Source organism: Nothobranchius furzeri, chromosome 16 (assembly GCF_043380555.1).
Source record: "Nothobranchius furzeri strain GRZ-AD chromosome 16, NfurGRZ-RIMD1, whole genome shotgun sequence".
Lineage (NCBI taxonomy): Eukaryota > Metazoa > Chordata > Actinopteri > Cyprinodontiformes > Nothobranchiidae > Nothobranchius > Nothobranchius furzeri.
The window spans coordinates 42,476,768-42,504,309 of NC_091756.1; the positions used below are offsets into that span (position 1 = coordinate 42,476,768).

Here is a 27,542-nt window from a genome sequence, read left to right on the forward strand (position 1 = left end):
TAATGTCAATAAATGAAAATAAAAAAGAGATGAAAAAAACATCTCCACAGTATAAATATTAACAACATTATCCTTCTACACGCTAACCTCAATGCAATATTCAGTACGTGTTCAATACTTGTGCAATACCAGATGTTCATCAGTATGTCAGTCTGTGTCCCTTATGCTGTATATTTGGTAACCCAATTTTGTTGTTTTTATTGGTTGGAAGGTTAATAGCTTACTATCTATGCGTATTTATCTGTACTTTTATTAATTTTTCTTCTTCCTTTTCTCTAAGTGTATATGCTAATGAGCAAATTTCCCCTTTGTGGGATTAATAAATTCTATTCTATTCTATTCATGCTGTCAGACCCTAATCAGGTAATTAACTATAAACACCTGCAAAGGATTCCTGAGCCTCGAAATGGTCTCAGTCTGGGTCAAAACGATACAATTATGGTAAAGACTGCGGAAAAGACACATGTCCATAAGACGGTCATGGACGTTGTTCACTATGAATGAATGAATGAATGAATGAATGAATGAATGAATGAATTTTAATGACCACACAGCCAAGCTGGCTGGCATTGAAATAAATGCAGTTCCCAAAAAGACGTGGGGTAGACTTACCCTAGGAGGGGAAGCCACAAAAGGTCATTGCAACAGGAGATAAGGAGAATAAGCGATCATAAGAGATAATTGGAAACGGGGTCAAAGTGTGTATTTGAGATTTCTATTTTGAAGGACTTGAGGATGCTGCTGCAGAATTATCTATTAGATAAAATGCCTCAAATTCAATAAAATTCCTTGTTTTTTCTAATCGTTTACTCAGTAAACATTTGGTTACAATAAATGCTTCTTGAGAAAAGTGGAGTTCACTTTTTTTAAGACTGGTTGTGAAATCAGACTTTATATGGAAATTAGTTCAAAGAACTAAAATGGGGATAAAAATGTATTTTCTATTAAGATTCAATACATACTGCTGTCTCCTTTTTTAAACTCAAATCTAGAAATAAGTTAATTTACCACTTATGAGTTTTTCCTTGAAACTTAGTTACACCTGTTTAACAAAAATAACATTTAAAATGTTTTTCTTGACTTTTCGACATTTAATTTTGACACTTTCACCCTTAATTTGCTCTTTTTTCACTGACCCTAATACCCTGTCGTATGACTACTGTCATCCTTTTTATTTCACCTACTTTATATTAAAATAGCAGTCTGTTAAATTCTTAAAATACTAATAAATCCTTGTAGATATCTGGTTGTGTGGTGTTGCTTGTCCTTATTCTAACTACTAGTGCAAGATAAAGTTCTTGTAACATTATTCATAATGGCATTTTTACACGTTGGGACTCATTCTCACGACAAAACAGATTCCCACGTTAATTTCTGATTTTGAATAACTAAAATTATTTTTCTGATTCACAATAACAGATATCTGAAATACCTGTCCTATTACTAAATATTAAAATGTTTTGCCATACAGCTCTGGGTGCAAAGTAAATGTGACGTTCAAACAAATAGTGACCAGTGATGTAGGTAAGAACTTTATATGTGGGGTTTCGTCGTTGTTCAAGTCAATCATTCTCGGATATGTCAGGGTTCAAAAATATTCTTTCAAATCACATGAATGTTAACACTTTTTCTACATAATACAAACTGGACATAAAGGGTAATGTACTTCCAGAAAAAAAAAACAGAAAAGGGGATGGGGACGTGGATAACTAAAGAAAAACAGAATGTTGCCTAAATAAAATGGTTTAGAATATTCCGGTGGTCTCTAAAGGCACCACGGAACAGTTTCTAACCAATCAGATTACGCGCTCACCCAGATGATTGGTGACGAAAGGTGGCCAGCGTTTATTTTGGCACTGCTTCTCGTTTGTGTTGCTGTCGTCGCCATTAAACTAGACGGTGGCAGTGGAAACCATGGAGAGCTGTGGATTTATACCATGATTTGAAGACTTTAGAGGACTTGTAAATATGAGCATTATTCAGGAAGAGGTTATCGTGTCTGTGAAGGTAAACATGTGACCAACGAAAGGAGTTCAAACGATTCGGATTGGGAAAGGTTTGCTTGAGCCGGAGGAGGAGGTGGGCAGAGAGAGGGGGGCTCTGGACAACCAAAAGGGTTTGTTGTGCTTTACGGCAGCACTTGATACTCAAACACGGCCACTAAGCGGTAAGATTTTAGACGATATTCTACAAGTATTAAACATTATTGTAGAAATTGTGTCTGTTTTTTTCTGAAAGAGGTCCCGCTGAGAGTTTAATGCTAGCTAGGCTAGTTTGCTAGCTAGCAAACAAGCTTAGGATAGAACATCCCTGTTATAAACCAATACCGTCTCAAGTTTATGTGGTTTATATACAGTTAGTGCTTAATTTTACATAAATGAAACTCCCAAGGTGCTATTTTTGTCTTTTAAAAGCGTAATTGTCGCAAACTATTGGTGCACGAGCTCAGATGATTTAATCCTTACCTGAAACACAACAGATTTGTCCTTCATGTAAGTTGTTTTTTTCTAAAGTATTTGAGACATATTTCCCGTTACCAACTAATGAAGGACCTTCATGTTTCTTTACAGATTAATTTTCTTCTGACCAAAGCAGCAAATTATTTCAGATTAGGGGTCAAATCAGTTTCACTGGACCTAAACTCACTACTTCAACCTTGCATATAATACATAATCATGGACCACTTTCGACATCTGCATTCTTTCTACAATAGAATGCACTATAATTAACATCGGTATTACTGTGGTTCTTTCATATGTTTTTTTTTTTTTTATCTGTTGTTTCACATTCCTTTGTGTTTTTAGTGTTTTACGACTGTTAGTTCTAGTATTTTCTTGTTTTCATTTTTTCTTATAAACTATGCTTTAAATGTCATTCTGAACGTGTTAATTAACTGTAATCTTTTAATGTACAGCGCCTTGTCTGGTTGTAATGCCATGTTGAATGCGCTTTATAAATAAAATGGTATGGTATGGTATGGTAAACAAGCATTACAAACATTAAATCAAATTTCAGTTGATCATTGTTACTAAACACTAGTAACCAAACTGAAAATCGAGTAAATACAGTAAATAAAGCTTTGTGCTATATTTTTAATTCTACTAGATAAAGTGACCCACAATGACAGAACAGAGGGTGAAGTGGGCCTGTGACTACTGCACCTATGAGAACTGGCCATCTGCAGTCAAATGTACCATGTGTCGTGCTCCAAGGTTGAGGGGTCCCATCATCACGGAGGAGCCTTATAAAAACAGCCATGATCTGGATCCCAGTCTGGAATGGGATCCCCCAAGAACTGAGAGTGGAAGCAGTCCCCTCATCTGTCCCGACTCGAGTGCCAGACCCAGAGTTAAGTCCTCCAGTATGGCTGAGATAGCCAACAAGTGGTCCTGTCAGATGTGTACTTATCTCAACTGGCCGCGTGCCATTCGTTGCACACAGTGTCTGTGTCAGCGCCCCAGAACCAGCAGCCCAACAGAATCTCCCCAGACGTCAGGCTGCCGTCCCACTGTCCACTCTCCTGTGGACACATGTGAGGAATATAATGACAGAAACAGACTCAACACTCACCAGCAGCACTGGACCTGTTCAACATGCACTTACCAAAACTTGCCCAGAACTACTAAGTGTGTGGTCTGTGACCTCCCCAAACCTAACAACCAGGAAGCGATAGAGCTGCCAGAGTCTGCTGAGTCTTCTCCCCTGATCATTGATAAGGATATGTCTCGATTGAGGGGCAGTGGCAGTGGAAGCAAGGGCCAAAGGAGATCCCCTCCAATGGCTACAAGGGAGGACCATGTCAAAATGGACTTCCAAAGGATCGAGCTTGCAGCTGGAGCCATGAGTAAAGAGGAGCACGAAGTGGATTTCAAGAAGCTGAAGCAGATTAGAAACCGAATGAGGAAAATGGACTGGCTGTTTCTCAGTGCCTGTGCTGGTGAGTTTTCCTTCTCCTGCTCTAACTTCTCTTTCAAACATCACTCTGGTAAAAACAAGTAAGTACTTTAATGAGATGATTCTTGCCAGCAAAGTGTAAATTGTTTGAAATCTCAACTGAATATGAGCATTTAACACAAATCTAATCCTGCTCCAGTGTTGATGAGCACCCGAGAGCATCTTTGATGCCCTGAGTGGGCGCAGGTGCTTTCCAGCTGGTGTGAATGAATAGACCAGTGAGGGTTGAGCCTGTGGACCAGAGTCTCTCCTGGCTGGCTGCCTGTCAGCCTGTAAACACTGGTGCTTATGTTCCGAGCAGAGGGGCCTCTGGGAGACAAAAATAACCCTGACAAATTTTGAAAAACTTGTCAACAGAAAAACCATGAAGGCAGCACGTGATCAGCTTTACACTCCTGACCTTTGCACTGATTGCACTTCCAAGTCTGCTGTTGCTGAGTAGAAAACGCTAACCTCATGCCATCGTTTGAAACAAAATCCTTTGTTTGAACTTTACCAGGAGCCTTTTCCCCGCCTGCAGTGTTGGTTTCTAATCATCATGTGCCTTTTTCATTCATACCAGGTCAGCTGACTTGTTCGTTATTGTCGCTTGTTCCCCTCAGTGTTTGTTAGCGGAGGAAGTGCCTGAGCAGAGCAGAGCAGTTTGACCGACGCCAAGCACTTCCTTCGATCTCAGAGCTGCGTCTCACTCTGCTCTGTTGTTCCCCCGTGTTTCTGTCGTTTTAGAGCTCTGTTCTTGACCCAGAAGTACAGAATCTCTTTGATTCAAGCTTCCCTCAAAGGAAAGCAGACTGTTTTTGTGGTATTGTTCTTTTGTTACACAGATGTCACCAATGGCAGCTCCTATCATTTATTTCCTCACAAATGTGGCTTAACTCGGTACTGTTTTAGTGTTTATGAAAAGTTAATAGTTCTGAGAGCATGTTCCATCAGGGTTCGAGCCTTAAGAATAACGTTACTTTTACCTGATCTTCCTACAAGTTCGGCTAGATAACGGGTGAATTTATTTTCACAATCTGTGGATACAGATGTTAACTAGGTTTCTTTGTTTCATTTAAACGATAAAACAGAAGTTTGTCGTGTTGCGTAGAGTTGGTTTTTGAGTTCTTGTTGGTTTTTGGCCCTGAACACCAGAGGCCTGCAGACGTTGGGAACTTGCATGAGGTCAGGAATGTTATGTTGTTACTGGTGTTAAGGATAACATTTAATTCCCTTTTAAAAAGAATGCAACTTAAAATGTTTTTGACCTGTTTTGGTTTAAAGGGACTTTACGGAGTTTTGAATTTTTATGCTCGCGATTGCCCCCTCAGGCCAAAAGCATAACGGCAGCTTCAATTGTAGGCTCGTGCACGAGGCGTGCATGCTGTACGTTCACACTCCTTAACGAAAATAACAGCTGAGACAGTCCCGTATGTGTGTGTGTGTGTGTGTGGGTGGGGGGGGGGCTGGGCGGGTAGAGGACAGAGGACAGGAGAACGTGCAGCTAATTAATTAAATAATTTGGTTCTGTACCTTTCTCTTCAGCACAGCCGACAAAGGTTTATGATGGGTCAGTCCTCCTGCATGCTCAGATCATTCCCTTCCCTTGCTTGAAAATTTGTTCCAAAATGAAAGTTGAGCCCACATCTGTTTTATCTGTGAATTCAATGCCGTTCAGCGAGTCTCAAATAAAAATTTGGGCATCTTACTGTAAAAAAATATACCATTGATGTAAAAAAGAAACTCTAAATAAATTATGTTCACATCCAGAATCGAACCCAGGTCTTCCACACTGGAGTCCGCCATCTTACTGGGTGAGCTAAGGCACCAGTGATGTCTTTTGTATCTGCAATATTTATATTCCTGATGACAGCTGAGACAACGTTTCAGTGAATTTTGATCACAGCTTAGACTATTTAGACCAAGAATCTGTACTTCCAGGTTTGCTTTGGATGTGCCGTTGTAAGTAGGGATGTTTGATTGGTTTTTCTACCGATTATGGGTGGAGATTCTTTTGTTTTAGTTGTTTGTTAGCTGTTAGCTACACCTCGCTATGTGCTGTGTGGACAGCATAAGTTCACTACACAGGTCAAATTTCTACTTCATAAGTTGTGCCAAACAAACTAAAATACCTTAAAAACTTGACCTCAGATCAGTTATATTTCAACATTCTGAGAGAAAGGAGAAGTAGCTGAAGAGTTTGATTTGTGTGATGTGTAAATGTTGTCACTAAGACTGAAAACCGATACTGATATTTTCTGACGTTAAGTCATAATGCCGATATTGGTGGATGGTTTATAAAAACACTAGAATCCTCCAGAGAGGACATTTTTAGTAGATGGGGGTAATCTAGAGGATTGATTGAACACAGCTTTTTCTGTGTGTTCAGATTATATCAGGTTATTCTGTAATTAAATTTAATCCATAATCACCCTGGACTGTCGCATGCTTCTGGGTTCATGACTGTTCACCGTCTCTGTGACTACCGCCATGCTAATGAGTTTTTCCAGTGACATTATTGAAGGGAGCATGCAGTTGATGGTCCGTGCTGAGTGGGAGTGTGACCTGCAGCACAGTGCTGCTGTGGCTCTTATTAATAATTCTCCAGGATTTATGCCTCATCTTTAGTTTTTGGGACTTTTATTGTTTTCTTTAGCTATTTTGCTCGTTGTCTGTTCGATTGTGACGACGTCCTGTTCAGTGTTAGCTTAAAAAGGAAAGAAAGGGGACAGCAGTACAAGTGTCAGGCCTGTAACTGTCTCCGGTGGATGAGTGGTATCTGATGAAGTAAAGATACCGTCCGTGAACATTGTTAGTGCCCGTCTTCTGACGAGCAGAATTGTTTTTGTCGAGCATGTCATCTTAATTCTGACTTCACCAGGATTTGTTTTAGCTTTGCTGGAGTGATGGAACATCCTGACAAAATCATTCATCTATTTATGGATCTGTGCATGCAAAATGTCCCCCAGCAGCACGTGTAAAACGAGCTGCGAGGCACTCGGGCCAGCACCACTCGAGGTAACAACCCCCCTCAGAAAGAACATCCTCACAAAAGGAAGTCTGTTTAAATTTGCCAGAGCCTCGGCCCTCTCTGTGCCACCTAGCTGCTCCGCTGTTCACTTCTAACAGATGTGAAGTCCAGAGGGAGGGGACAGCCTGTCCTCTGTCTGATGTAGCTATCTGATAGCTGGTCAGCATGTTGAAGCTACACTGCTCTGCCTGTTCCAGCTTAGCCGTAGCCTCAGCATGACAGCTGTTCTCGCCCTGGTTAGCTCGTGGCTACGTCTAGAGGTCAACGGGGCTGTTGATGGATGTCAGGACCTACAGATCTGTTTTTTATGTGCTTCAGCTTTTTATTGGTGTTGCGTTGTTTGCCACCTCTGTAGGGGTGGGGGGTCTTCAGGCCTGGCATAATTTGATTTAGTCAAAGTTCAGAGGGTCGCAGTGCGAACGTAAAACGATTATTGATGAATCTCCATTAATCTTCCTTCCTACCTGCTCTGGTTTGAACAACCAAACGGTCTTTTATATAGCCCCCCTCAAGATAAAACATCACGAGGCACTTCACATAAAAACAAATAAAGTATTTCAATTAAAAACAAAAAGTAAAACGGCTTCTCTTGTGAAATGACTGCTTTTATGCCCAAATGCTTGTTGACATGTTATTTTTGTAAACAGTTATTTAGGAATGAAACGTCTAAGACCTGTTGCTTCCACAGTAGTCAGTATAAACATAGCAGAGGCATACATTAACTATAAATAAATAAATGTGAAGTTCTTCGTCAGAATAAAGTGAAGTCATTTAAAGGCACACATTAATTTTTGGTTTCCACTTAATCACTACTTTTGATTTTAATAAACATTTATCGTGATACTTTCATATCACAGTCCAGGTAAGATACAGTTGGGTACCAAACATGAATCAACTGCAGACAGAGCTTCCTTTAGGTGTTTATCATCCCATAGAGGGCTTAAATAACTGACAAACACGTCAGACTAACTCTCAAAGGGCAAAATGCTGTATTGGACTAAGTGAAAGACTCTTGCTTCTGACTATCCCTGTGTGACACAACACCGGTCTCGCTGGTTCATTACCTGTTGCACCATTACGTCATTTATGACTCAATAGCTGTGTTTCCTTTGTTAGAACTTCAGGGTAAATTTGGGAGGGGGAAAATGACCAGGAGATGTGATGTCCCAGTCCTCTCAGCTGTTCCATCTCCAGTTGAATTCAGCCCTTTCAGGACTTTTACAGACGGCAGTAGGGCTGCAACAACGAATCGATAAATTCGATGAAAATCGATTACTAAAAGCGTTGGCAACGAATTGCGTCATCGATTCGTTGTGTCGCACAACTCTTCCAAAAGCGCCCCCCCCCCCCCCCTTCCCGCCCGCCGTTGCGCGCAGACCAGAGCAAGTCAGATCAGCGCGAGGGAGAGCCGCAGATCAGCGCGAGGGAGAGCCGCAGATCAGCGCGAGGGAGAGCCGGCAGATCAGCGCAAGGGAGAGCCGGCAGATCAGCGCGAGGGAGAGCCGCAGATCAGCGTGAGAGAGAGCCGGTAGCGGCAGATCAGTGCGAGGGAGAGCCGGCAGACTTGCGCTGCTGCGAACCGGTTCCGCATTGTTGCACAGTGATCCAGGCAGCTGCTTCCAGCGCACGGTCCTTTCTCAAAGTGGCGCAACCAAAAAACTATAATTAGCACACGATCGTTCATGTCCGCACATGTTCTCTATTTTCTGTCTTATTTGTGCCTGAAGCTCGCTACTGCGGAGCTCATCACCTGTGCTGTGGTGATGTCACCTCACGCAGCATCGAAAACGCGCTCTGCGCTTTTCGGTCAGGAGATCCCTTTGATCTGCTCAAAAGTAACTGATGAGGTGAAAAGGTAAGAATCCAGGCAACAGATTTTCTGGAGAATTAAGAGGAGATGCAGGAAGATGAGAGACAGACAGGACAGGAAAATAGTTAAATAAAAACAAGAAAACAAAACAAAGTGTTGAAAAGTCAAATGTACGTAGATTTATCTCCACTACACGTTTTTACCAGTAAAAAACAATAAGTTATACACATGTTATATTTATACATCTGATACAATTCAGATCACCTTCAAAACTCAGTCACACCCAGGGCCGTTTCAAGACATTTTGGGGGCCAAGGCAAAATGCCCCCCCCCCCCCCCCCCCCAATAACTGGGCTCCCCAGAAGCCTCTGTGTAATTCATGCCCTCTCCAGTAGTGTTAGTTATATGGTGTTTATAAAAGCCCCTCAGACATTACTGACATGTTCTAATATTATCAGATGAAAAACTAAATTATCAGACATGCTGTCTCATCTGCTTCTTTTATAAACTTGCAAAAAGTAACAAAACCATTTGAAAGCCACTATTTGTGGATTCTCTGAAAGTTTCCATGGAGTGTGTGACAACTTATTTTTTCATTGATCCTATCATCTAATCTCACAGCTGAAACAAGCATCCTTAATAATCTGTGCACAGGAAGCTTACCGATGCTGTAGTAAAACAAAAGGTATAACAATTTATTATTAATAAAACCTTGTTGCAGCACTAAAGCAGAAAAATTAGATTTTGCATTAAATATGCAAAATATTTACATATGAATTGTTTTAGAGCCCTTTTATTGGCAGAATCTGATATTAATTTAGTTCTTACAAAAAATGGGTCCCAACATGGTTTGTGTGGCGTTGCCATAGTGTGACGTCATAGGCACAGATCCCCTGTCCTCTTGTTTGGAAATGGAAATATGGTCACCCTACATTAAACAAACTGTCCACCCGGGCTTTTGCACTGCACAGAGACGCTTCGCTGCCTACGACTGAACGTCAGTTGAGAGTCAGTCTCATGCAGAATGACCAATGATAAGAGGGCCTCAAGTTAAGACCCTCTCCTCATTGGTCAGTCCACACGAGGTGGGTCAAAGGTTACTCTGGGCGGGTTATGTGTTGTCAGGCATTCAAGTATTGAGTATATTTACTGCATATTACAGTAAAATATTCTGTATGTGACCACATTATGGTGATCCTTGGGTCGTGATGATGGAGCCCTTGAATATTGTTGCCCAGGGTACAACAAAGTGTTAATCTGGCCCTGGTTCCGCCATCACATTCCCGCAGAAACTGGCTGATCACACCGGGGCCAGACTACTAGCACGTGGTTTTACAACCACAATGTCCTCAGAAGCAAAAACGCTTTTAAAAGGGAGGGAGGAGTCCTAACTGTTGCTGCAGGCGTGTTGTGTGAGAGTGCAGTTATATACTGGTTAATATATTTTTGGGTTCAGTTGCTTTCATGTGGCCTAATGTGAGTCTATTTGGGATCATTGGAATGATCAGCAGCATTTCTTGATGTGACTTTATGGCAGTTGCCCAGGGCATCATCGCAAGGAGGATGGCATTCATTTACTTTTGTTTTATTTGGTATTTTTTCAGTCATTTTTGGAAATAGTGATCAATTTTGATTAATTCACAGCCTATGTTTAATTACATTTAAAATAAATGTCAACAGATGAGATCAAACAAAACAGATGAGAATTGCCCTTAAGCTGTTTAACTTGGACCAAGCATTTTAGGTCACAGATAGATGTAGCTTAGGGTCTCTGTCTATACACCTTATAAGACAATTTAGGTGATGGCATGTTGTTTTTCTGCTATTGAACTGTTTTCTAATAATGTTGTGTTAAATAAAGTGAAGGAAGGAGAGAAATAACGTTTCCCTAGCAGTTTTTAAAAATTTCCCCATGTAATCCGATTAATCGATTAATCGTGTCGAGACCCCATCCGATTAATCGATTATCCAAATAATCGTTTGTTGCAGCCCTAGACGGCAGCATATCGCGACTGATTTGGCAGTGAGTGATCCACTGATGAGTGCCAAAAAATGTCCACAATAACATTAAATGTTTTAATCTGTTGAAGTATATCGTAGTTTAATCCATTCAGATGATGAAAGTAGTTGTGTGATGTAAAATGTGGCGTTCGTTGACTATTGACCATTTGGCCGGCCTGGTCGAGTGGAGACATGCGCATGTCGGGAAGTTACCCTGAAGTTCTGGTAGTGGAAACACCTCATGATGATTAAACTCGGGTAGAATTGGTTATCTGATGCTGTGATGGTCTGTGAGCTGCCTTTCGTGTACTACCTTATACATACTTTGACCATTAATAAAATACATTTTAAACCTTTCAAAAGTTTTATTGGATATGACTGAGAAGACATTGATGTACTTCTCTCACCAAACATTCATCTTTATTTTTAACCCATGAGCCAAATCAGGGCAGTCTTGTTTTGTCTGTCATGCTATCGTTAGTTTAGTATGTTGTCTTTAACCATAGCAGTACAATGAAGTGTTGTCCCCCCGCTCCTCCAGGTGTGGTGGAAGGAGACCTGGCTGCTGTAGAAGCCTACAAGTCCTCTGGTGGAGACATCGCCCGACAGCTCACCGCTGACGAGGTGCAGCTCCTCAGTCGTTCCTCAGCATTTGACGTGGGCTTCACCCTGGTCCATTTAGCTATCCGCTTTCAAAGGCAAGACATGCTCGCTATCTTGCTGACGGAGGTGAGCAGACTCTGGCCTGGTTTTACTACTCAAACAGAATTGAAGCTCTTTTCTCTTTTCTGAGCCCAGAAATGGGCTTCGAGTCTGTCAAGGTAACAGAAGTAGGAAACGATTTTGGGTTCGTCACAGCCGCCAGCTCAACGTTGACTAATGACATAGTCTCCCCTGAAACCATGCGGCCATATATATATTTTTCTGGGCTAAGTTTAAATTTTTACAAACCAAGGCCAACGAAGTGTCATGGTTATTACCGTTGCGGCTGTACAATCTCACGTCGTCCTGGAGAAGCTTTGCTTACTCACAGTGTTGATCACTGGTGTTTCACCAACAGGCTTGTCTGTGCCGTTTTGATGTGACCTACGGTTTATGTGGTAACCTTCTCAGCAGTTTTTAAGAACAATGTCCTAAGCAACACCATCGCTATTTTTGGATATGCTGTTGTACCTCGTGGCTGCGTCAGCGCCCAGCCCTACTTGTCCCAGAGCCTTCTGCAGATCAGTCGTGCTCCACAGGATTAACTCCCAATTGTTTTTGTAATTTTTATGCTGGTTGGTGTTATTTAGTTTTTTACTTTTTTTAATGTTTCACAACCATGTAACACGTGTGTTTTACCACAATGCATCGTGTACAGCAATAGCCTTTAATTATATCCAATAAAAGGGAGCTTGGAGGATTAGCCCTGCTCCAGTTGCTGTTTCTAATGGACAACTATTACAGAGCTGATGTGGTTTCATTCTGATGGCAGTGCAGAAGAGCAGAAACCCTGAAGACCCATAGACCAACCAGCTAAGACAGTGTTTAGTCTTTAAGGCTTAAGCTGATCAGTGTGCGCTTCATCTTGAAGGTGAACCAGCAGGCAGCCAAGTGCATCCCTTCCATGGTCTGCCCCGAGCTGACGGAGCAGATCCGCAGGGAGATCGCAGCTTCGCTACATCAGCGCAAAGGAGACTTCGCTTGCTACTTCCTCACAGATTTGGTCACCTTCACTCTGCCTGCAGGTATTCCTCCAATTCTGATGATCACACCACCCACGCTGTAATTCTGACTATGCTAGCATATTTTTCTGGTTCTAGGTAGCAGAAGGCAACATGACCTCCTCAAAACCAATTTGCTGACATTACATATTTCTAGAAGCAAAAACAAAGCCGGTGCCTGTAGAGAGCTGCTTGGCGCGCCTTGTCCCGGGGTGATGTCATCACCCTGGTGACTTGCTCTCTGCTTTGAGGAGCCACCCGTATTCTGATTCAGGGCTGCTGAGATGACGGTCGTGCTGCAGACAGAGTCTGGCCCGAGGCCAGCTGCAGGCTTTGGTCTCTGTTGCTCTGAGAAACCGATGCCATTCACCGCTGAACCAGAGACCAGCCACCGGCCTTCTGGCTTTACGTGTGTCCAGTTCAATACGCACAGAAACACAACCCCCTGTGCAGAGAGCTTGTGTTTACAGGGTGTCATTGACTAAATGTCACAAAGTGAATGGGACGGCAAAAGCACTCCCTCTCTGTGGGGTCATTAATGTGGAGTGGAGTGCTCAGTTACAGAAAAAAGGCCGTAAAAGTGATCTTTCCCGTGTGACTCTGCAGATATCGAGGACTTGCCACCTGCTGTCCAGGAGAAGCTTTTTGATGATGTGCTGGATCGAGATGTGCAGAAAGGTACTTAACATTTCCTCTGTCCTCATCCCCCCAGCCTGCTTCATCTTTAGTTGTTCCTCTAATTGGGCTAATTGAGCTTCCACACGTTTAACCAAACACCACAGCATCATGTCTCGGTTTGGGCGCTACAGTGGAATTGTGAAAAGCCATATGACCTGATTAAACTATGAAACCAGGTCGTCAGGAAGAAACGATTGGATTTATTAGAACTTTGTTTCCGAGCAGAAGAAACACTTTCAGTTAGCTACATGCATTCTTCTTGTTTATTTTTGCTCTCCTGCATCTTGTCCTTCCCACCTCCAGAGTTAGAGGAGGAATCTCCGGTTATAAACTGGTCTCTGGAGCTGGGCACCCGCCTGGACAGTCGTCTGTACGCCTTGTGGAACCGCACAGCTGGAGACTGTCTGCTGGACTCGGTTCTGCAGGCCACCTGGGGAATCTACGACAAGGACTCAGTCCTCCGCAAAACCCTACGTGACAGCCTTCATGACTGCTCCCACTGGTGAGACCTCCATTTTGACTCTGACTCACGCTAGACCCGATTTAATGGGCCCGTTTAAGATGAACAGAAGCAAGACTCTCATCTTTTTTTTTTTTGGGACGTATTTAAAGTTACATGAAGAAATGATTCACAGTTAGATAATCATAAAACGGTCTACATTACATTATTACAAATGTACTTCTCAGTCGGCTGGGGGGGGGGGGGTTATCACCTTTTCTCCTTTAGAAAAGGACAAAGAGGGATATAGTTTCTGTTTACAATATGTCCCGAAGGGTTACCAACTCTGTGCTGGCATTCGTAATTCAATGCCAGCAAAGAGTAGCAGCACCGTGGAAATCATTTTAACCAGTAAAAGGGAGAGACCCGGAAGTTATTTCTTGTACCCCTAAGAAGTCACGGCATCTTGTTGTTTTACTCTAAAATCGCGTGAAACAGCCTAGAGGCTAACATTGTGCTAGCAATGCTAATGGTAAATAGTCGACTCTAAAAAATCTCAAGTTACTTTTTCAACAGCCAACAACTCAATATTAAAGTAACATTTATTTATCTACTTACTGTGTGACTCGTCTTCACTCGTCATCTAGAATGTTCTGATGCAGCTCTGTAGCTCGCTACTGCTCAGAGTGGTCTTGTTTGTGTTGATAGATGGACTGCAGTACCCAAGTGACCACAGGGTGTCATATTATTACTGCATGCACCTTTTTTAGTCCTTTTTTTTTTTAGCTGCCACCTCTTTTTTTTTTTTACCCAGTTTTCTTGACTTAATTCCTTTAATCTTCATTTTATTGCATCATTCCATTTTTTTGTTCCTTTTTAAAACACAGGAAATGTTTCTCTTGCTATGGGGCAGCAGTACCTCAACAGGTTGAGCGGGTTGTCCAGTAATTGGAAGGTTGCAGGTTCAATCCCGGCTCCAGACAGAGAATTCTGTTGTTGTGTCCTTGGGCAAGACACTTAACCCACCTTGCCTGCTGCTGGTGACCGGTGGCGCCTGTGCTCGGCAGCCTCGCCTCTGTCAGTGCGCCCTCGGCAACTGTGGCTACATCGTAGCTCATCCCCACCAGTGTGTGAATGTGTGTGTGAATGGATGAATGATACACTGTAGTGTAAAGCGCTTTGGAGTCCTTGCACTGAGAGGCGCTATACAAGTGCGTGTCATTTATCATTTGCTCACAGTTTAGTTTGCGTCTGCAAACATCCTCAGAGCTGTCGCCCTCTGCTGCCCGCTCTCTCCTCGCTGATGATGCAGTCCCATGCGCGATCCAATGTGTAAACCCCATCAGCGCCACCATCAGCGTCAGCTCTGAGGATGTTTGCAGACGCAAACGAAACTGTCAGCAAGGTAAAGAGAAACCTTTCCTGCGATTTAAAAAAGAACCAAAAATGGAATTAGAAGCCAAACACAGAAAGAACGTACCAAAGTTATTGCATCATTGTTCTCTTGTGATTTTTATTTTACTTTTCTCAGCAGTACTTTTGTCAGTAGTTCTTCTGTCTGCTGCAGATCTTTTGAAAAGCCCTTTAGATGAAATTTGTATTTTAATTCAAGTCTAGTGATTGCTGCTTTGTCTGGGATGGTTTTACACACACACACACACACACACACACACACACACGCATACACGTTCACACACACACACACACACACACACACGTTCACACAACCAAATACAGTATGTTGCATTTTCAAACTTACTGAAATACTATACCCCTTTTTGATTTGAAACCAGTCAGACCTGCAACACCGTGGGTCTGCAGCTAGGTAAGTCCAGTTTTTGAGCTGTGTGTGTGTGTGTTTGTAGGTTTTACACACGCTGGAAGGATTGGGAATCTTGGTACTCCCAGAGCTTTGGCTTACATTTCTCCCTCCAGGAGGAGCAGTGGCAGGAAGACTGGGCGTTCATCCTGTCTTTGGCTAGCCAGGTAATTATGAGGCTGTCTCATGTTTATTCACTTTCTTCCATCTATCTAAAATGAAAGATGTGGTGACCTCCAGGTGGTGTGTAGTTGTGTAAAGCAAATGAGCATGCATTTGATAGGAATCCGATGCACAACTGGTGCCATAACCTAATAAACCTCTATCAGCAACATCTGAAAGTTAGAACAATTGCAGGATAATAATAACTGGTTTGATTTTGGCCTGCGATTGAGAATAGTTCACTACTGGCTAACTAGTTGCACTTGCTGATGAAATCTTCAAGGAGCGCAACAGTTTAGAGCTTCAACATGGCTGAGCGTACACTCCGCATGGTTTTGCATGAATGTCGTCAGCTCTGAAGGGTACGCAGCAGCTGCTGTTGCAGAACTCTTGCATGAAGACATGCTTGTAAAGACCTTGGGGTGGCGTCGGTTACACGGACCTACAAGTGTCCGTGGTTTAGATTGTGCTCTAAAACTGAGCTGGATGAAAGTTTTAATCAGTTATGATTTAAACATGAGGGAGCTTCATTAAAGCACTGAAACGCCAGCGCTGTAGTTGACTCTATGAGTGACGCGAAGCTCAGAAGCTCATTGACGATCCGATAAGGGCCAGTTGTGAGTTTACAGACAGCTGATCCAGGTCTCTGGCACACCTGTTGGGGCAGCGCTCCATCCCACCACGTGATGCTGGGATTACAAACGTTTAGCTAAGAGTCGCTCCAGTGGTGACTTAAACGCACGCAGCAAAACCCAACACCCCATAACCCCCTCTGAGGCTTTAATGGTGACGCTGGAGAACATCGGATGAAACGAAAAGTCACTTTTTGTACATCAGTGAGCAAGGATGCCTTTGAACAGACCTGATGGAGATAACAGTTTATTCATTACTAGTTGTGTAATCTGCTGTCTGCTATTTCGGTGGTACAAATACAAGATGAAACGGAGAGAGAGAGAGATGGATGTAAACCCAGAGCTGCAGCGTTGGTACTATTTTTACTTGTATTGATGAATAATGCCCACTTTTGACCTGATTGCAGTAAGATGTTGACATGAGGTCAAATATGAGGTCACATACAGGATCAGACTCTACAGCTCTGTGTTATTATAGCTCATTCCCTTCTGTTGTAGAGTGGAAAACACAATATTAGTTATTTAGTGATGTGTGAATCAGCAGAGCATGACAAAAGCACAGCTGTGTGTGTTCGTGGCTTCCATCTCAGGGTTTTAGAACATGGGTTCCATGGTGGTATGGACAGGACGTCCAACACGCCGAATGTGTGAGACGATAACACAACTTAATGTTTCCAAAGAGCCAGATTGGACTCAAAAGGGTCTCGAACAATAGTTCTTCCGTCTGTCAAAGGATTTAGTTTCAACTTTGGGCAACTTTTCTCTGTTTGAAGCTCAGTTTTGACCATTTTGGAGTATGATGGATCTCAGATATTTGCTGGATTTGTGTTATATGTTAGACTTTTAAAAACCGCCCATTCACTGTGGATGTTCTTTTCTAACGTCTGAAAATTGTCTCTTGTCCCATGCTCGTCCACTTTTCTTATTTTTCAAAACACACACTGGTCAGATACAAACACTTCTCTGGAAGTGAGTGAAACAGTTGTCAAAATCCAAATGAAAATGCTAAAAAACCTTTAGAAAACCCAGAGATGTTTTCATCAAGGCCACTTTTAAAAGTTTACCTCCCAGTCTGGCTCATAGGAGCTAAAGTAATATCAGTAGAATATGGTGGGATTGTAAACATTTGCACAATAGAGTGTGTGTGTGTTGGGTCAAAAGCTATTACATGTAAAATATTCAGCTGAACTTGTGTCGTTTGTGCCTGCTGGGTTCCCTACTCTGAATGTATTTGACACCTGTGAATGTTAATAGTGTAAATGTGATGTAATGTGAAACCTAACTCTCCCCCTTCTCCCTGCAGCCGGGGGCCAGCCTGGAGCAGACCCACATTTTTGTTCTTGCACATATCCTCCGAAGACCGATCATAGTCTACGGAGTGAAGTACTACAAAAGTTTCCGTGGGGAAACGTTGGGATACACACGTTTTCAAGGTGAAGCTTCGATTTGCTAGAATGTGTATGGAAATGTCTCGGTTTGATGTTGGAGCGTTGCGTTATCTCAGAGCTGATCTCAGAAGTCTGTTTCCAGTCGGCTGCTGAGGTCTGATCCGAGAGCTTTTGCCTCCAGCTGAGTTTCAAACACACATTTAAACCCGAGTTTACAGAAGGACAGGCTATCCTTCACAGGTGTGTTTAGTGTTGGTTCTTCAGGTCGTGTGTGTGTGTGTGTGTGTGTGTGTTCAGGTGTGTACCTGCCTCTGTTGTGGGAGCAGAGTTTCTGCTGGAAGAGCCCCATTGCCCTGGGCTACACGCGAGGACACTTCTCTGCCCTGGTTGCTATGGAGAATGATGGATATGACAATCGTGGTGCAGGAGCCAACCTCAACACAGATGATGATGTCACGGTCACTTTCTTACCCCTGGTGGACAGTGAGAGGAAGCTGCTTCACATCCACTTCCTGTCTGCTCAGGAGGTCAGCTCTAATACTAATACGATTCATGTGTGTGTGTGTGTGTGTGTGTGTGTGTGTGTGTAGAGGGTGTTGTTAATGACTTATTCACCAAAGCCTCAACAAAAAAAGAACACAACTTTAAATGTTTTAGACCGCCCCCATGTGGCAGAAACCTGCCTTACATGCATTTTCAACGCACTCATCGCTTTAGTCGTCATAAAAGACAACTTAATACAGATTTACTAAAATAATGAACACACCTATTTGTCTCCAGCTGCGTGTCTACCTGACTTGAGCACCTGGTCCTGTCTGTGTGCAGATGGGGAACGAGGAGCAGCAGGAGAAGCTGCTGCGGGAGTGGCTGGACTGCTGCGTGACAGAAGGAGGCGCCCTGGTGGCCATGCAGAAGAGCTCCCGCCGCCGTAACCACCCTCTGGTTACCCAGATGGTGGAGAAGTGGCTGGACAGGTACCGCCAGATCCGCCCCTGTGCCTCTCTGTCCGATGGGGAGGAGGAGGACGAAGACGAGTGAGTGAGGGCCATTCGAGACTTTAAACATGGACACCCTAGGCTCTGCCATCTACATTTCCCCCCATGACATAAATCCTTGACTTGTAACAATGCATGTGACCTGTGAACTCTGGTAGAGAAGAAACCAGCAGTACTATTAAACAATCCTGACGACTTCTCCCATGAAAGCACACCACGTCCTGCTAGTGTACCATGCTGTACTCGGGTTTCTCCACGTTTTCATCAAATACTTATTATAACTTGAGAAAAAAGCTAGATTATATAAGGATATACTGGATTTAAGGATTCCCTAAGCTGCAGTATATGAGGAATTTCATTTACAGATTTGCCTTTGCTAAGAAACAGAAATGCTAATTCTGTCTGTGTGTGTGTGTGTGTGTGTGTGTGTGTGGGGGGGGGGGGGGGGGGTGAAATGCCACCCGGATCCCTGAGTGTTATCCTCTCTGTGAACCCTATTTGATGCTGGATTTATTTATTTCTTCCTTCAGGAGCAGATGAAGGCCCTGTTCTCGGTTCTGACCCTTTGTTTTGTTTTAATCTGTTTTGACTCACTTAGTCTTGAAGTATTTTATTTTGCACAGATAAAATCCTACATTCTGTTCTGGACATTCAAGTTTACTGACATTTGTTTGTGTGGCTTCGTAGCTCCTGTTGGTGTTGGATTGAGTGGTGTGAGGATGCGTGTGTGTGTGTGTGTGTGGGTGGGGGGGAGGGGACCAAATACTCGGCCTCCTCTAGGTAGAGCATTGATATTAAAATGAACTCACTTGCATCGACCCAGTCGCTGTTTGTTTTTCATTTCCAGGCACTTGTTTTGGATTTGGATGGGGACACAGCTGGTAATGTTCACAGGAAGGATTCCTCGGAGGTGGATTACCACATGGAAGAGTCCATTCAAACCATTTAAAAACTAATTCATGGGTTTCTCAGCAGAAATGAATCAGTCTGGAAGCTCCAGTCTGAAGGTGTTTTGTTTAAATCCAGTTTGGTGGGTTTTTTAACGTTATTGGCTCAGGCACCGTAAGCCAAGTTTTTGTTAAACCAACCTGCCACCCATTTCAGGTCCACACCACCTCATTTTCAGAGAATAAATGCAGCACAATATCAAACACATTCAGAGCCATGCAAGGCCTGCAGGTGGCACTAGTTCCCAAGTCTTCAGTGTCTTTGCTGAAAAACATTCATTTGAAACAGAAGGTTGTGGTCCCATATCACCTGTGGTCCTGCACAGAGCATTAATGGTGCTTGTAAAGAAAGGTTGCACTTGTACCCAGCTACGTATGTGCAGTCTCGAGCCCCGTTCACACTGAAAGCTGAACCGATGCGGTCTGGTTTCTGTACAACTTCTGCATGGATCAAAAGTTGTTAAGGCCAATCAGAGCACGGATGTGGAGCTCAGGGAATTTTCTACATGGGGTCTATTTCTGTATGCTGTGACTGGATTAAGTGAAAGAAAGTACTTGAGCCAGACAGGAAGTGAGAATCAAGGTGCAGCTTGTTTATTTCATAAAACCTTTATTGCATATTCTGTAGCCAACTTCTGTTTTAATATTAAAGGAAGTCAGTATGTGCTAAAATAACCCTACAGGGTTAATGAAATGTTACTCCGACTGTGGCCAGAATACCACACTTGCAACTTCATAGGTCTGGTCTGTAGGAATTGAGCTGACATACCTGGCGCTGCAGTCTGCTTCCAGCACGTTCCCTGCATGATTTAGATCACGATTAATTACTCCTGTAGACACCAATGATGGCTGGGGAGGTGTTTCAGCTGTTAGATTAAGGTGTTTAAAAAGACAAACGCACAGCGAGGATACAAGTTTCGCTTTCGGTTCTACTAAACAGACACCAGGGGGTGCTATAAGCAAGCCATAACTGCCTAGTCTCCCTTTAATGGCAGGGATATCTGTTCAGTATAGTTCTTTTATATATTCTAATCATTTGGTGGTGTTGTGGGAGCAGATGTTCAGAGACATTCAGCACTCTGTGTGAAACGGGCTTCAGTGTTTCAACCTTCAGGCTTTTAATAACAGCCACACATCTAATTTCTAGAATATAATTCATTATAAAATCTGCCGATAAAATAATTCATTTAAATGTTTAAAAAAAGGAAATCTGATATTGAGGGAAGTCTGAAGTCGAAACTCCAGCAGGCGGAAACCCTGGTCTGTAGGAGGAAGCCAGAGCATCCAGAGAAAATGCATGCCTGCATGTGGAGAACATGCCAACTCCATGCAGGAAAAACAGAGTTGCTAAGGCCATCCCAAAATACTGCAATGATGAAGTAGAAGTATATTTTAGGATTCATCGGTCTATCCTAGAAATGAACTGGCTTCTCTTCTCCAAATGAATCAGATCGGACGCCTGCTTCTCAGAATCTTCTCTTTATTTGAACTGCACTGAATGCTAAATGTTCACCTTGTACAAGAAACAAATACAAATACTCACACTAAAAACAAAACATACTGCTGGCTGCCTCTTCTGCTATTGTTGGGACACTACAGAGTTTCAGCTATTGCTCTTACGGAGTACAGGATGCCCCCCCGTCCACGCCGAAACAAAAAAACTGGCCTTTAATAGAACAAAAAGAGGAAGGAGAGGGCTGGATCACATAGGACTATGGTTATAGGAACATTTAACTAGGCAATACAAATCTAACAGGACTCCTCAAAACTCTAAGTTAAAAAAGTGGTGATGCACCTTGTTTTAGAAAAATACCACAATGGTGGAGAAATCTGTCAGACTAACCTGATTAGTCTGTTTTCTCCTTTAAAGACGAAATCTTGATGGGAAGAAAAAAAATCTGCAAAAACATGTTTTCCTGAGTTATTAACTGAAGTTCGCATTAACCCTTTCCTGCCTCTGGTTTGTCATGTGCTCATAATTAGGAGGAAGTGTCATTTCTGCTGCCTCATTTGATGATGGTGGACTTTTCCTAAAAGCTAAGCTAAAACGAAAAGAACATTTAAAATAACTTAAAACATCATCTGCAGTCAAATGTACAAAGTAGATTTTAGTGTTCAACTACAAGTGGCTTCAGACAACTGAAGATGGTCAGCACAGTGTAAGAGTGACCTCTAGTGGTGACTGTCTGTTACTGCGTCTTTGAGGGGTTAAACCCTACAAAATCTTGACCTTTTTATCTGACAAATGTATTTAAAATGATCGTTTATAATCATTCAGACTAACATAAAGAAAATGATGTGAGGCATAACTGTGGGGTCTAAACAACACACATTACATAGGTGGGGCGGAAAGGTGGAGGGACATCAGGGAGGGGAGGTCATAAGGTCCAGTAGCACGCAATGCCTTTCCTCCCGTGTTTGTTCTTCCCGTGGTGGTGTGAGAAGTGGGCCTACGGTTCCCATGAGTGTACAAGGAGGAGAGCAGCCTCAATGGGGATCCCGGAGCACTAAAAACTGGACTCTGTGTCCACAATCATAGGCAGGTCCCGAAGGAGGAAAACCAAAACAAAAACATCATCAAAGAGTAGAGTCGGTACAGAACCCAAAGAGACGATAGTAAAAACTGAAAAGTATAAATTCCCCTGGAACACTTCTGATCCCGCGTCGGGCTGATCGAACAGCCGCCTTGTGTCGTTTCACTGTCTCTTGGTCCCAGTTGGTCAGTTGCTTTGTGATCGGTCGGTTCTGAGCGTCATCGGGTCGGATGGAGGTGTTGCGCTGTCCCTTTCTGCTGCTATTGCTCGGTAAGGTGTTCTCTGGTCTCGCCGTGTTTGGAGGGCTGGTTGGGCGACGGGGCCTGGGAGGGGTGTGTACCAGAGGGCAGGGTGTGGGCAATGGGGACCCCACCGGGCACCATGCCCTCTAATGCCCCCGGGAGGCCGCCTGGAGCCACTCCTACCACACCCGGTGGGTATCTGTGGGCGATCAGGGTCAGAGGTTACTGCAGTACACACACACACACACACACGCACGCACGCACGCACACACGCACGCCACTAAAAGTCAGGAACTTCACCTCAGGAACTCGTTTAGAGTTTAACTCTTTTCATTAATTAGATTTATGGCTTTCACATTTAAAAATAATAATAATAATAATAAAACATTCTGAAGTTTGGCTGCAAGAGAAAAAAAATCTATTTAATGGAAATTTTCCACAAAAAACAAAATAATCTGTTCCTTAGGATTAAATAACCACAAACTAAAAACCATCAAACGTTTTAGGATGTAAAACATATGAACCATCCCTGTAGGAGCGTCTGATCTGCAGCTTGTTTTTAGTCTGGTTAATTCAATAACTTAATAATTTGTTGGATTTGCATCGTTAGAGGGCAGACTTCTTGTTCCTGATAATGATGAAGGTTTTACTGGTTTTGAAGAGACACCCAGAAACCAGAAAGAGGAGAAAAAAGACCAACAAGGCAGTTCAGCCTGAGAGGAGTTTCCCCAAAGCCTGCAAGGAGAAAGCATCTCTATCTAGACCAACATTCACCAGCCTCCAGCGCTAGGCTGAGTTCAGGTGAGTGTTGGGAGGAGGGTGAGGCTACAAGGGGGACACACATCAGGTGAGAGGGTCTGGGCCAGGCCGTCGTATTTACCTGCTCCTGATCTAGGCATTAATTTTGTCTTGGGGGACGCCGGTCGTTACGGCTGCAAGAGTTTGGTTCACTTGGCTGTGTGAAGGAAAGACATGCTGAGATCAAGAGAGCCTCTGAATTGGACATTTTGGACAAAGTATCTCTCTAAAGAGGACAGGTTGTGTGTGTGTGTGTGTGTTTATGAGGGTACACCCATACAGAACTGATAAACAGCATTTTCCCCCTTAGCTTTCTTCTCATTTTGCTTTTTGTCATTTAAATGTTTCAGATTAAACTAATGCTAACATAAGTAATACAAACTAGTTTCAAATGATTTCCTTTAAGACAAACAGCTATCCAAACCAACCTGGACCACCTAAAGTCATGAACTAACTGATTCATCGTATTTGGAAAGCCGAGCAGACGAGGGCACACCTTCATTAAAACTAACTCCGCATCTAAATCACCAAAAGAGTCAGACACGGTGGTGGTGGTGTGATGGTCTGGAGCACCTGCTGGAACTGAAGGAGAATGTCTGACCTTTGACCTTAAACAAGTTACTCATGCTGGAAAACCCTCCATTGATGATGAATTGAAACAACATTGTGAAGAAGAGTCTCTACAGTGACGTGACAGACTCGGTACACCTACGGCTGTAACCACCAAGGGTGCTGCTACTAGTTATTAATCTGAGGGTTTAGTGACATTTACACATAAATCCAGGCTGGTTTGGAAAACCTTTGTTCTCTTAATAAATGAAACAAATTGCATTTTGTCTTTTTTATTTACCCAGATTATAATTTACTGATGCAGACTCTAGTTTGCTGCTCTGATTTAATGTGACATCCAGCAAAAACAGCACAAATCTGTTCTATGATGATGTGAAGAAATCTTTATGATCATGTCCTACCTGTAGGCGGCACCGTTGAGCTCAGGATGAACTCCTGGCTGGTCCATGACCCCCCATGGTGCCGTGGTGACAAAGAACTCCTTATTGACGCAGTTCCGTAGGCTGTCGGGGATTCGTCCTGTCGCGTCACACAAATAAAGTTATAAACAGGCCTGGGCATCAATCACACACGCTGAAAAATGTGTTAACACCAGCAGATCGCTGAGATCGTTCAACAGCTGGGATGTTTAGTGAGAGGCCGGTGAGGCGGTGTGATGTGTGAGGGGGACGGAGTACCGGTGATGGCTCTTCGGATCTCCGTGGCGGCCGCCTCCCTCATCTCCAGAGAGGCCTGCTCGCTGTACCAGGCTGTGTGCGGTGTGCAGATCAGGTTCGGAGCATCTTTCAGCGGGCCCTGAGCAAAACTTCAACACACAGATAGAAAACACACATAAGAGCCAGAAACAATAACGAAGAAGGAGGGTTTTGGCTTCAAAATAATGATACATAAATCTAATTTTCACGTGCATCATCTACTGGTATCATTAATACATTTTAAATCTAAACCTAAAGCTCTCAACATCTTCAGATGTGTCATCTTCCGGCAGCTCGAAAAGTCTTTATTCCACACTCTTTTCTCCTGGCTCTGCAGGTGGAACGCCTCAGCAACTAATCAGACCCATGTCGTAGAGGAGAGACGTTATGACTTGTTCAAATCCTGAATAATTCACCTTCAGCTTCATTTACATCATACAACGAGATCCATTACACCCAGAATCAGTTTATTTTATCATTGTTATTTTGTCTGTCGATTCTAAAAAGAAACATGGTGGAAAAAACTTTGATGAGCCTCAAACAGCAACTTTAAATGTCTGGTTTGCTAAAAAAAAATAAATAAAAATAACATTCAGTTAATCAGGTAAAAGAGAGAAAATGCTAATTATAGAGTGAGAAATAAATCAAAGATCAAGACTTTAAACAGCCCTTCACCCTGATCCTTCTCCTGTAGGTGTGCACTCACCTGAAGGGCTCAGCCTCGTGGACGTCCAAGGCAGCTCCACGTATCCTTCCCTCCTTCAGCGCCTGGGCCAGAGCCTTCTCATCCACCAGGCCCCCTCGCGCGGTGTTGACCAGGAACGCACCTTGACGCATCTTCCACACAGAAACACAGATTATTCGACTGATCTGCAGCAGGAGATCAATACGTTTGAGGGGCTTTAAACGTAAACTGTAGCATCTCTGTCGCATCCCAACACCTGAAAGGTGTAGGAGGCGGTAAACACCTGGGAGGGAAATCGTCTGATGTAAATAAAGAGCAGTTTTAAAATGAAGGAAGCGATAAAAGACGAGGCAGTGCCACCAACCTTTGCTGCTTGTGGTACCCAAAAAGAGCACACAATAAAAAGTCTATGAAGGAGGACGGGGTGAAAAAAAAATCAAGTGATTATGCTCTGAAGAAAGTAATCCCTTAATCTTGACAAAAAGCTGAAATCCAGGGGCATGAAAAGGCTCTGCGCTGGCAGGCAGTCTTTTATTAGGCCTTGATGGTTTTGATGCACAAAAAAATACATAAATACTCACGTTTCCACTTTACACGCTAACCTTTGCCAAAACATCAGCAGTGAAAGGAGAAAAGCGCTCTTTCACTGCAGCACTTGAATCCTAAGCTTCAGAACACAGTTAACTAGGTTAGGCTGCTACTCCCACTTCTCTTTATCTGTTGCACATTCTGTGACTCAGAAACCCTCAAAAAGAGCACCAGAAAGAAGCTCTCCAGCATGTGCAGTTCCCCGGTTGCCCTGCAGGTGTCACCGCAGGCAGAGAGTATGAGTGCAGAGCTTGCAGATCCCCTGCTGTGCAGCCTAGTCGATATATTTGCTGTAGCTGTGGGCTGGCGCTAATTGCATTTGACAGAGCAAAGGAATGAATTTGTGTCCAGCTTTAGAGGAGCTTAAGATAAAGAGCTGGGGATGTGCAGGCAGGAATGCTGCCGTTCTTCCCATTCCCACATCCCCTGCTTTCTAGCCACTATGATAGGCTCAGTCACACTGGAACAGTGCAGCACTAGCCCCGTCTGCTTCACCTGTTTGATGGTGAAGTCATTGATGAGGTGGTGGTTGTGCTCGTTCAAGTTGCAGTGCAGAGAAACGCAGTCGCTCTGGTAGAGCAGGTCCTGCAGGGTGTAGACGCGCTGGACGCCCAGTGAGCGCTCCAGTCCATCCTGAAGGTACGGGTCGTAGAAAATGACGTTGAAACCAAAGACCTTGGCCCGCACTGCAACTGCCTGGCCCGATCGACCTACGAGGACACACAGCAGCAGAAATTTGTTATGGGGTCAGGCTTTTGTTGTTTGTGAATGTGTGTGTGTTTGTGTATACTGGTATCTAATTATCCAGTTTGTGTTGAATAGGCAGGGTGTACCTGGAAAATAGTGGATCCTCTTGATTTATTTTTAGCTATTTTTATTTATTTATTTTTTTTACACACACACACACACACACACACACACACACACACACACACACACACACACACACACACACACACACACACACACACATATATGTATATTTACATATTCACATACTAGGGTTGTCACGGTAACCGGTATAGCGGTAAAACCCGGTAAAAAAGTTGACAATAAAAATAACCGTCCAGTTTTAAAAAAACTAAATTATCTCGGTGGGTTTACCGTGGCCGCGGTTTCAGCGCGGTGACCCTTACCAGCCACCGTCGCTTCAGCTGAAGTTCCCGCGGCGCGCACACGCACTGTTTAGTTTGCAACGGCACCAAAACTTTGAAGCTGAAATAATGGCCGAAGGAGGAGACGGCAGCGCCCAGGACATCCATCAGCCCTCAAAGAAGACTAAATCGGAAGTATGGGCATATTTTGGATTTCTGAAAAACGCTGAGGGACAGTTAATAGAAGACTGCTATCCCGTTTGCAGAACGTGCAGGAAACAAGTGTCTGCAAAAGGCAGCAACACTTCGAATCTCATGGCACATCTGCGTGACGATCACCCACGTCTCTACAGCCAGTGCAAGGTAAGTTAACATTAGCATTTTAGCTTAAATGCATGACGTGAGGACTTTTGGCTGAGGGAGAATGCAACGAGTCACTATATACTGCAGCCGCAGCGTCCTCTGCCAGCATTTAAACCGTGTCACGGACACCCTGTTGCTGGATGAAGCATCTTATTTGTTGATGATGAAGAGAAATATACAATTAGTTCCTTGTCATTGATTTGTTTACTTATTCAATGCCATTTATACTTGAACATTTGGATTTGATTACATAGTGTAGTAGTTATTTTAGTAATTTGTTTAAAGTGGCTATTTATTTTAAATACATATATTTTTTTTAAGGTTGACTTGTACAGTGCTCAAGTCAAGTGTGGACTGGAGTTTTAGATTTTCATTTTGATAATGAAGAAAACAAGTATATGAGAAAACAAGTGGTGTTTCTTTGATTTGTTTACA

At 43.2% G+C, this 27,542-nt stretch overlaps 2 protein-coding genes across 8 annotated transcripts in view; one reads left to right on the plus strand and one right to left on the minus strand.

Moving 5' to 3' along the window:
* The first annotated feature begins 1,819 nt into the window (after positions 1-1,819).
* Positions 1,820-19,246, plus strand: zranb1a (zinc finger, RAN-binding domain containing 1a). Its single transcript, XM_015962967.3, has 10 exons — positions 1,820-2,167; positions 3,106-3,937; positions 11,317-11,504; positions 12,349-12,502; positions 13,085-13,156; positions 13,460-13,658; positions 15,461-15,581; positions 17,512-17,641; positions 17,894-18,123; positions 18,422-19,246. The coding sequence occupies exons 2-10, from the start codon at positions 3,121-3,123 to the stop codon at positions 18,632-18,634; spliced, it is 2,124 nt and encodes a 707-aa protein (XP_015818453.3). The 5' UTR covers positions 1,820-2,167; positions 3,106-3,120; the 3' UTR covers positions 18,635-19,246.
* A 1,755-nt stretch (positions 19,247-21,001) lies between these two features.
* LOC107387783 (C-terminal-binding protein 2) overlaps positions 21,002-27,542 on the minus strand; it is a 168,990-nt gene continuing 162,449 nt past the window's right edge. For 6 of the 7 annotated variants that reach the window (XM_054749263.2, XM_054749264.2, XM_054749261.2 and 3 more), the window contains 5 exons: positions 26,146-26,360; positions 25,084-25,214; positions 24,360-24,487; positions 24,084-24,201; positions 21,002-22,513 (listed from right to left, as the gene is read on the minus strand). In XM_054749263.2, coding sequence (XP_054605238.1) covers positions 22,333-22,513; positions 24,084-24,201; positions 24,360-24,487; positions 25,084-25,214; positions 26,146-26,360 — 773 coding nt within the window. In that variant the 3' untranslated portion in view covers positions 21,002-22,332. Of the gene's footprint in view, positions 22,514-23,194; positions 23,270-24,083; positions 24,202-24,359; positions 24,488-25,083; positions 25,215-26,145; positions 26,361-27,542 lie in introns of all 7 variants that reach the window. The other variant, XM_054749262.2, reaches the window with a different exon arrangement.

What these genes read in the sequence shown, in the direction of transcription:
- zranb1a (XM_015962967.3), top strand. Translation starts at nt 3,121, where the DNA reads ATGACAGAACAGAGGGTGAAGTGGGCCTGTGACTACTGCACCTATGAG. An exon ending in TCCTGTCTTTGGCTAGCCAG is followed by an intron (nt 15,582 to 17,511) that starts GTAATTATGAGG and finishes TTCTCCCTGCAG; the next exon opens with CCGGGGGCCAGCCTGGAGCA. An exon ending in ACTTCCTGTCTGCTCAGGAG is followed by an intron (nt 18,124 to 18,421) that starts GTCAGCTCTAAT and finishes GTCTGTGTGCAG; the next exon opens with ATGGGGAACGAGGAGCAGCA.